Source organism: Salvelinus fontinalis, chromosome 4, assembly GCF_029448725.1.
Source record: "Salvelinus fontinalis isolate EN_2023a chromosome 4, ASM2944872v1, whole genome shotgun sequence".
Lineage (NCBI taxonomy): Eukaryota > Metazoa > Chordata > Actinopteri > Salmoniformes > Salmonidae > Salvelinus > Salvelinus fontinalis.
Genome location: NC_074668.1, coordinates 83,428,100 through 83,438,099, shown reverse-complemented (window position 1 = coordinate 83,438,099; position 10,000 = coordinate 83,428,100). Strand labels below are relative to the sequence as shown.

At 44.3% G+C, this 10,000-nt stretch overlaps 1 protein-coding gene across 1 annotated transcript in view; it reads right to left on the bottom strand.

The window, feature by feature from the left end:
- Positions 1-10,000, bottom strand: part of LOC129852940 (probable E3 ubiquitin-protein ligase HERC1) — a 180,100-nt gene that overhangs the window by 168,372 nt on the left and 1,728 nt on the right. Inside the window, exons 2-5 of the mRNA XM_055918539.1 lie at positions 8,392-8,619; positions 8,015-8,181; positions 6,737-6,859; positions 225-459 (exon numbers count right to left, since the gene is read on the bottom strand). Coding sequence (XP_055774514.1) covers positions 225-459; positions 6,737-6,859; positions 8,015-8,181; positions 8,392-8,619 — 753 coding nt within the window. The remainder of the gene's footprint in view (positions 1-224; positions 460-6,736; positions 6,860-8,014; positions 8,182-8,391; positions 8,620-10,000) is intronic.

The window sequence follows — 10,000 nt, the reverse complement described above, 5'->3', positions numbered from 1 at the left end:
TCTAATAGAAGGCTGGAGACAGTCCTGTCTGACCCTGAGGAGCTGACACTATGTCTAATAGAAGACAGTCCTATCTGACCCTGGGGGGGGCTGACACTATGTCTAATAGAAGACAGTCCTATCTGACCCTGGGGGGGGCTGACACTATGTCTAATAGAAGGCTGGAGACAGTCCTATCTGACCCTGGGGGGGGCTGTCCTCTAGAACAGGTTGGGTTATTGTACCTCTCACTGAAGCCCTCCTCCATGTCTGCAGCGTCCGCGTTGGGCATATCTCCAGGGGACTGTAGGTAGCTCCTCTCCAGACTCTTACCCCCTCCCGAGGCTGTGGCCCCCGGGCACGAGGAGCTGTCTGACCCTCGTCCTCGGCTCTCGTCCTCGTCCTCCTCTGTTCCGGGGTGTTCTATCATCCACATAGCCAGTACCGTGATGTTCTGGGCGTCAGCCTCGCCACGAGTACCTAGGGAGGGGAAGGGGGGGGGGCGGCAGATAGGAACTGATGACGTACTGTTGGCGAATTAAACGTCAGTGTTGCTGCTAACAGGGGGGGGGGGGGTAACAGCCTAACAGTAGTACTCGCTGACATCTGCTAACCATGTGACCAATAACATCTGCTAACCATGTGACCAATAACATCTACTAACCATGTGACCAATAACATCTACTAACCATGTGACCAATAACATCTGCCAACCATGTGACCAATAACATCTGCTAACCATGTGACCAATAACATCTACTAACCATGTGACCAATAACATCTGCTAACCATGTGACCAATAACATCTGCCAACCATGTGACCAATAACATCTGCCAACCATGTGACCAATACCATCTGCTAACCATGTGACCAATACCATCTGCTAACCATGTGACCAATAACATCTGCCAACCATGTGACCAATAACATCTGCTAACCATGTGACCAATCACATCTGCTGACCATGTGACCAATAACATCTACTAACCATGTGTACGTGACCAATAACATCTGCTAACCATGTGACCAATAACATCTGCTGACCATGTGTACGTGACCAATAACATCTGCTGACCATGTGACCAATAACATCTGCCTACCATGTGACCAATAAGATCTGCTAACTATGTGACCAATAACATTTGACTTAAAGTCTGTCCCTGTAGTCTTGGTATAAGGTAGTGTAGAGTGAAGTGTGTATCTGTAGTCTTGGTATAAGGTAGTGTATAGTGAAGTCTGTACCTGTCCCTGTAGTCTCCAGAGCCTTGGTATAAGGTAGTGTAGAGTGAAGTCTGTACCTGTAGTCTTGGTATAAGGTAGTGTAGAGTGAAGTCTGTACCTGTAGTCTTGGTATAAGGTAGTGTAGAGTGAAGTCTGTATCTGTAGTCTTGGTATGAGGTAGTGTAGAGTGAAGTCTGTACCTGTAGTCTCCAGAGCCTTGGTATAAGGTAGTGAAGAGTGATGTCTGTACCTGTAGTCTCCAGAACCTTGGTATAAGGTAGTGAAGAGTGATGTCTGTACCTGTAGTCTTGGTATAAGGTAGTGAAGAGTGAAGTCTGTACCTGTAGTCTTGGTATAAGGTAGTGTAGAGTGATGTCTGTACTTGTAGTCTTGGTATAAGGTAGTGTAGAGTGATGTCTGTACCTGTAGTCTTGGTATAAGGTAGTGTAGAGTGAGGTCTGTACCTGTAGTCTTGGTATAAGGTAGTGTAGAGTGATGTCTGTACCTGTAGTCTTGGTATAAGGTAGTGTATAGTGAAGTCTGTACCTGTAGTCTTGGTATAAGGTAGTGTAGAGTGAAGTCTATAAGGTAGTGTAGAGTGAAGTCTGTACCTGTAGTCTTGGTATAAGGTAGTGTAGAGTGATGTCTGTACCTGTAGTCTTGGTATAAGGTAGTGTAGAGTGAAGTCTGTACCTGTAGTCTTGGTATAAGGTAGTGTAGAGTGATGTCTGTACCTGTAGTCTTGGTATAAGGTAGTGTAGAGTGAGGTCTGTACCTGTAGTCTTGGTATAAGGTAGTGTAGAGTGAAGTCTGTACCTGTAGTCTTGGTATAAGGTAGTGTAGAGTGAAGTCTGTACCTGTCCCTGTAGTCTCCAGAGCCTTGGTATAAGGTAGTGTAGAGTGAAGTCTGTACCTGTAGTCTTGGTATAAGGTAGTGTAGAGTGAAGTCTGTATCTGTAGTCTTGGTATGAGGTAGTGTAGAGTGAAGTCTGTACCTGTAGTCTTGGTATAAGGTAGTGTAGAGTGATGTCTGTATCTGTAGTCTTGGTATAAGGTAGTGAAGTGTGTATCTGTAGTCTTGGTATAAGGTAGTGAAGTGTGTATCTGTAGTCTTGGTATAAGGTAGTGTATAGTGAAGTCTGTACCTGTAGTCTTGGTATAAGGTAGTGTAGAGTGAAGTCTGTACCTGTAGTCTTGGTATAAGGTAGTGTCGAGTGAAGTCTGTACCTGTAGTCTTGGTATAAGGTAGTGTATAGTGAAGTCTGTACCTGTCCCTGTAGTCTCCAGAGCCTTGGTATAAGGTAGTGTAGAGTGAAGTCTGTACCTGTAGTCTTGGTATAAGGTAGTGTAGAGTGAAGTCTGTACCTGTAGTCTTGGTATAAGGTAGTGTAGAGTGAAGTCTGTACCTGTAGTCTTGGTATAAGGTAGTGTAGAGTGAAGTCTGTACCTGTAGTCTTGGTATAAGGTAGTGTAGAGTGAAGTCTGTACCTGTAGTCTTGGTATAAGGTAGTGTAGAGTGATGTCTGTACCTGTAGTCTTGGTATAAGGTAGTGAAGTGTGTATCTGTAGTCTTGGTATAAGGTAGTGAAGTGTGTATCTGTAGTCTTGGTATAAGGTAGTGTAGAGTGATGTCTGTACCTGTAGTCTTGGTGTGAGGTAGTGTAGAGTGATGTCTGTACCTGTAGTCTTGGTATAAGGTAGTGTAGAGTGATGTCTGTACCTGTAGTCTTGGTATAAGGTAGTGTAGAGTGAAGTCTGTACCTGTAGTCTTGGTATAAGGTAGTGTAGAGTGAAGTCTGTACCTGTCCCTGTAGTCTCCAGAGCCTTGGTATAAGGTAGTGTAGAGTGAAGTCTGTACCTGTAGTCTTGGTATAAGGTAGTGTAGAGTGATGTCTGTACCTGTAGTCTTGGTATAAGGTAGTGTAGAGTGAAGTCTGTACCTGTAGTCTTGGTATAAGGTAGTGTAGAGTGATGTCTGTACCTGTAGTCTTGGTATAAGGTAGTGTAGAGTGAAGTCTGTACCTGTAGTCTTGGTATAAGGTAGTGTAGAGTGAAGTCTGTATCTGTAGTCTTGGTATAAGGTAGTGTAGAGTGAAGTCTGTATCTGTAGTCTTGGTATGAGATAGTGTAGAGTGAAGTCTGTACCTGTAGTCTTGGTATAAGGTAGTGTAGAGTGAAGTCTGTACCTGTAGTCTTGGTATAAGGTAGTGTAGAGTGATGTCTGTACCTGTAGTCTTGGTATAAGGTAGTGTAGAGTGAAGTCTGTACCTGTAGTCTTGGTATAAGGTAGTGTAGAGTGAAGTCTGTACCTGTCCCTGTAGTCTCCAGAGCCTTGGTATAAGGTAGTGTATAGTGAAGTCTGTACCTGTAGTCTTGGTATAAGGTAGTGTAGAGTGAAGTCTGTATCTGTAGTCTTGGTATAAGGTAGTGTAGAGTGATGTCTGTACCTGTAGTCTTGGTATAAGGTAGTGTAGAGTGATGTCTGTACCTGTAGTCTTGGTATAAGGTAGTGTAGAGTGATGTCTGTACCTGTAGTCTTGGTATAAGGTAGTGTAGAGTGATGTCTGTACCTGTAGTCTTGGTATAAGGTAGTGTAGAGTGAGGTCTGTACCTGTAGTCTTGGTATAAGGTAGTGTAGAGTGATGTCTGTACCTGTAGTCTTGGTATAAGGTAGTGTAGAGTGAAGTCTATAAGGTAGTGTAGAGTGAAGTCTGTACCTGTAGTCTTGGTATAAGGTAGTGTAGAGTGATGTCTGTACCTGTAGTCTTGGTATAAGGTAGTGTAGAGTGAAGTCTGTACCTGTAGTCTTGGTATAAGGTAGTGTAGAGTGATGTCTGTACCTGTAGTCTTGGTATAAGGTAGTGTAGAGTGAGGTCTGTACCTGTAGTCTTGGTATAAGGTAGTGTAGAGTGAAGTCTGTACCTGTAGTCTTGGTATAAGGTAGTGTAGAGTGAAGTCTGTACCTGTAGTCTTGGTATAAGGTAGTGTAGAGTGAAGTCTGTATCTGTAGTCTTGGTATGAGGTAGTGTAGAGTGAAGTCTGTACCTGTAGTCTTGGTATAAGGTAGTGTAGAGTGATGTCTGTATCTGTAGTCTTGGTATAAGGTAGTGAAGTGTGTATCTGTAGTCTTGGTATAAGGTAGTGAAGTGTGTATCTGTAGTCTTGGTATAAGGTAGTGTATAGTGAAGTCTGTACCTGTAGTCTTGGTATAAGGTAGTGTAGAGTGAAGTCTGTACCTGTAGTCTTGGTATAAGGTAGTGTCGAGTGAAGTCTGTACCTGTAGTCTTGGTATAAGGTAGTGTATAGTGAAGTCTGTACCTGTCCCTGTAGTCTCCAGAGCCTTGGTATAAGGTAGTGTAGAGTGAAGTCTGTACCTGTAGTCTTGGTATAAGGTAGTGTAGAGTGAAGTCTGTACCTGTAGTCTTGGTATAAGGTAGTGTAGAGTGAAGTCTGTACCTGTAGTCTTGGTATAAGGTAGTGTAGAGTGAAGTCTGTACCTGTAGTCTTGGTATAAGGTAGTGTAGAGTGAAGTCTGTACCTGTAGTCTTGGTATAAGGTAGTGTAGAGTGATGTCTGTACCTGTAGTCTTGGTATAAGGTAGTGAAGTGTGTATCTGTAGTCTTGGTATAAGGTAGTGAAGTGTGTATCTGTAGTCTTGGTATAAGGTAGTGTAGAGTGATGTCTGTACCTGTAGTCTTGGTGTGAGGTAGTGTAGAGTGATGTCTGTACCTGTAGTCTTGGTATAAGGTAGTGTAGAGTGATGTCTGTACCTGTAGTCTTGGTATAAGGTAGTGTAGAGTGAAGTCTGTACCTGTAGTCTTGGTATAAGGTAGTGTAGAGTGAAGTCTGTACCTGTCCCTGTAGTCTCCAGAGCCTTGGTATAAGGTAGTGTAGAGTGAAGTCTGTACCTGTAGTCTTGGTATAAGGTAGTGTAGAGTGATGTCTGTACCTGTAGTCTTGGTATAAGGTAGTGTAGAGTGAAGTCTGTACCTGTAGTCTTGGTATAAGGTAGTGTAGAGTGATGTCTGTACCTGTAGTCTTGGTATAAGGTAGTGTAGAGTGAAGTCTGTACCTGTAGTCTTGGTATAAGGTAGTGTAGAGTGAAGTCTGTATCTGTAGTCTTGGTATAAGGTAGTGTAGAGTGAAGTCTGTATCTGTAGTCTTGGTATGAGATAGTGTAGAGTGAAGTCTGTACCTGTAGTCTTGGTATAAGGTAGTGTAGAGTGAAGTCTGTACCTGTAGTCTTGGTATAAGGTAGTGTAGAGTGATGTCTGTACCTGTAGTCTTGGTATAAGGTAGTGTAGAGTGAAGTCTGTACCTGTAGTCTTGGTATAAGGTAGTGTAGAGTGAAGTCTGTACCTGTCCCTGTAGTCTCCAGAGCCTTGGTATAAGGTAGTGTATAGTGAAGTCTGTACCTGTAGTCTTGGTATAAGGTAGTGTAGAGTGAAGTCTGTATCTGTAGTCTTGGTATAAGGTAGTGTAGAGTGATGTCTGTACCTGTAGTCTTGGTATAAGGTAGTGTAGAGTGATGTCTGTACCTGTAGTCTTGGTATAAGGTAGTGTAGAGTGATGTCTGTACCTGTAGTCTTGGTATAAGGTAGTGTAGAGTGAAGTCTGTACCTGTAGTCTTGGTATAAGGTAGTGTAGAGTGATGTCTGTACCTGTAGTCTTGGTATAAGGTAGTGTAGAGTGAAGTCTGTACCTGTAGTCTTGGTATAAGGTAGTGTAGAGTGATGTCTGTACCTGTAGTCTTGGTATAAGGTAGTGTAGAGTGAAGTCTGTACCTGTAGTCTTGGTATAAGGTAGTGTATAGTGAAGTCTGTACCTGTAGTCTTGGTATAAGGTAGTGTAGAGTGAAGTCTGTACCTGTAGTCTTGGTATAAGGTAGTGTATAGTGAAGTCTGTATCTGTCCCTGTAGTCTCCAGAGCCTCGGTATAAGGTAGTGTAGAGTGAAGTCTGTACCTGTAGTCTTGGTATAAGGTAGTGTAGAGTGAAGTCTGTACCTGTAGTCTCCAGAGCCTTGGTATAAGGTAGTGTAGAGTGAAGTCTGTCCCTGTCCCTGTAGTCTCCAGAGTCTTGGTATAAGGTAGTGTAGAGTGAAGTCTGTACCTGTAGTCTTGGTATAAGGTAGTGTAGAGTGAAGTCTGTCCCTGTCCCTGTAGTCTCCAGAGCCTCGGTATAAGGTAGTGTAGAGTGAAGTCTGTATCTGTAGTCTTGGTATAAGGTAGTGTAGAGTGATGTGTGTACCTGTAGTCTTGGTATAAGGTAGTGTAGAGTGAAGTCTGTACCTGTAGTCTTGGTATAAGGTAGTGTAGAGTGAAGTCTGTACCTGTAGTCTTGGTATAAGGTAGTGTAGAGTGAAGTCTGTACCTGTAGTCTTGGTATAAGGTAGTGTAGAGTGAAGTCTGTACCTGTAGTCTTGGTATAAGGTAGTGTAGAGTGAAGTCTGTACCTGTAGTCTTGGTATAAGGTAGTGTAGAGTGAAGTCTGTACCTGTAGTCTTGGTATAAGGTAGTGTATAGTGAAGTCTGTACCTGTCCCTGTAGTCTCCAGAGCCTTGGTGATCTGCCTCAGAGAGAAGCCCATCTCCAGGAGGGGCACAGCGATGGCCGGGGGGGGAGGGGAGGTGGACAGTCTGCTGCTGGGGTCCGACAGGGCTGGAGAGGACAAGTACAGGACAGGAAGTTACCATCACATACAGAGACAAACAGGATGTTACCATCACATACAGAGACAAACAGGATGTTACCATCACATACAGAGACAAGCAGGATGTTACCATCACATACAGAGACAAACAGGATGTTACCATCACATACAGAGACAAACAGGATGTTACCATCACATACAGAGACAAACAGGATGTTACCATCACATACAGAGACAAACAGGATGTTACCATCACATACAGAGACAAACAGGATGTTACCATCACATACAGAGACAAACAGGATGTTACCACCACATACAGAGACAAACAGGATGTTACCATCACATACAGAGACAAACAGGATGTTACCGTCACATACAGAGACAAACAGGATGTTCCCGTCACATACAGAGACAAACAGGATGTTCCCGTCACATACAGAGACAAACAGGATGTTACCATCACATACAGAGACAAACAGGATGTTACCATCACATACAGAGACAAACAGGATGTTACCATCACATACAGAGACAAACAGGATGTTACCATCACATACAGAAACAAACAGGATGTTACCATCACATACAGAAACAAACAGGATGTTACCATCACATACAGAGACAAACAGGATGTTACCATCACACACAGAGACAAACAGGATGTTACCATCACATACAGAAACAAACAGGATGTTACCATCACATACAGAGACAAACAGGATGTTACCATCACATACAGAGACAAACAGGATGTTACCGTCACATACAGAGACAAACAGGATGTTACCACCACATACAGAGACAAACAGGATGTTACCATCACATACAGAGACAAACAGGACTGGGGGGGTTGGTGTGTAATACATACATGAGCCTGTCCTGTTGGCTGGTCTGGAGGTCTGTGTCTATGTGTCTATGTGTCTATGTGTCTATGTGTCTATGTGTCTATGTGTCTGTGTCTGTGTCTGTGTCTGTGTCTGTGTCTGTGTGTGTCTGTGTGTGTGTGTGTGTGTGTGTGTGTGTGTGTGTGTGTGTGTGTGAGTGAGTGAGTGAGTGAGTGAGTGAGTGAGTGAGTGAGTGAGTGAGTGAGTGAGTGTGTGTGTGTGTGTGTGTGTGTGAGTGAGTGTGTGAGTGAGTGTGTGTGTGTCTGTAATACATACATGTCCCTGTCCTGTTGGCTGGTCTGGAGGTCTGTGTCTCAGGGGAGGAGAGGCTCTGTCTCCGGCCCACCTCATCAGAGGGAGACGTGGGGAGAGAAGACACCGGGGGCGTCTGGGCACGACGCGTCGGCAGCACAGTGCTGGTCGGGTAGCTGGAGAACATCTGCCTGTAAAGACCAGGCATTGGAATAAAAGCCTTGACTTTAAAAAGGTATCCACAGTGTGTGTGTGTGTGTGTGTGTGTGTGTGTGTGTGTGTGAGAGTGAGAGTGAGAGTGAGTGAGTGAGTGAGTGAGTGAGTGAGTGAGTGAGTGTGTGAGTGAGTGAGTGAGTGACTGTGTGTGTGTGTGTGTGTGTGTGTGTAGAGGTTCTATATACCTGAGCAGGCTAAGGGGCATGACCCCAGGGGACTCTGAGGGAGGGACAGTCTCTGTGTCAGTAACAGGTGTAGTGGCTGTGGTCGTGTCCTCCAGAGAGGAGCTCATGAAGGAGGTGGTGCTGGAGGCAGAGGGGCTGGTGGTGATGGGGGTCTGGGCTTGCTGCTCTCCCTGCGCACCCTCCTCACACTCTGGATCAGCTAACACACCGGGAGAGAGACCACACACACTTAGTACACAGTTACAGGGTTATAACAGGGTTACTACAGGGTTACTACAGGGTTACTACAGAGTTATACTACAGGGTTACTACAGGGTTACAACAGAGTTACAACAGAGTTACAACAGAGTTACAACAGGGTTACAACAGGGTTACTACAGGGTTACAACATGGTTACAACAGGGTTACAACATGGTTACTACAGGGTTACTACGGGGTTACTACGGGGTTGCTACAGAGTTACTACAGGGTTACTACAGAGTTACTACAGGGTCACTACAGGGTTACTACAGGGTTACTACAGAGTTACTACAGGGTTACTACCGGGTTACTACAGGGTTACTACAGAGTTACTACAGGGTTACAACAGGGTTACTACAGGGTTACAACATGGTTACAACAGGGTTACAACAGAGTTACTACAGGTTTACAACAGGGTTACTACAGGGTTACTACAGGGTTACAACAGGGTTACAACAGGGTTACTACAGGGTTACTACAGGGTAACTACAGGGTTACTACAGAGTTACTACAGGGTTACAACAGGGTTACTACAGGGTTACAACATGGTTACAGCATGGTTACTACAGAGTTACTACAGGGTTACTACAGGGTTACAACAGGGTTACTACAGTTACTACAGGTTTACAACAGGGTTACTACAGGGTTACAACAGGGTTACTACAGGGTTACTACATGGTAACTACAGGGTTACTACAGGGTTACAACAGAGTTACAACAGGGTTACTACAGGGTTACAACAGGGTTACTACAGGGTTACTACAGGGTAACTACAGGGTAACTACAGGGTAACTACAGGGTAACTACAGAGTTACTACAGAGTTACAACAGAGTTACTACAGGGTAACTACAGAGTTACAACAGAGTTACAACAGGGTTACTACAGGGTAACTACAGAGTTACAACAGAGTTACAGAGTTACAACAGGGTTACTACAGGGTAACTACAGAGTTACTACAGAGTTACAACAGAGTTACAACAGGGTTACTACAGGGTAACTACAGGGTAACTACAGGGTTCCAACAGGGTTCCAACAGGGTTCCAACAGGGTTACAACAGGGTTACAACAGGGTTACTACAGGGTTACTACAGGGTAACTACAGGGTTACTACAGGGTTACTACAGGGTTACTACAGAGTTACAACAGGGTTACAACAGGGTTACAACAGGGTTACTACAGGGTTACTACAGGGTTACTACAGGGTTACAACAGGGTTACAACAGGGTTACAACAGGGTTACAACAGGGTTACTACAGGGTAACTACAGGGTTACAACAGGGTTACTACAGGGTTACTACAGGGTAACTACAGGGTTACAACAGGGTTACTACAGTGTTACTACAGAGTTACAACAGGGTTACTACAGGG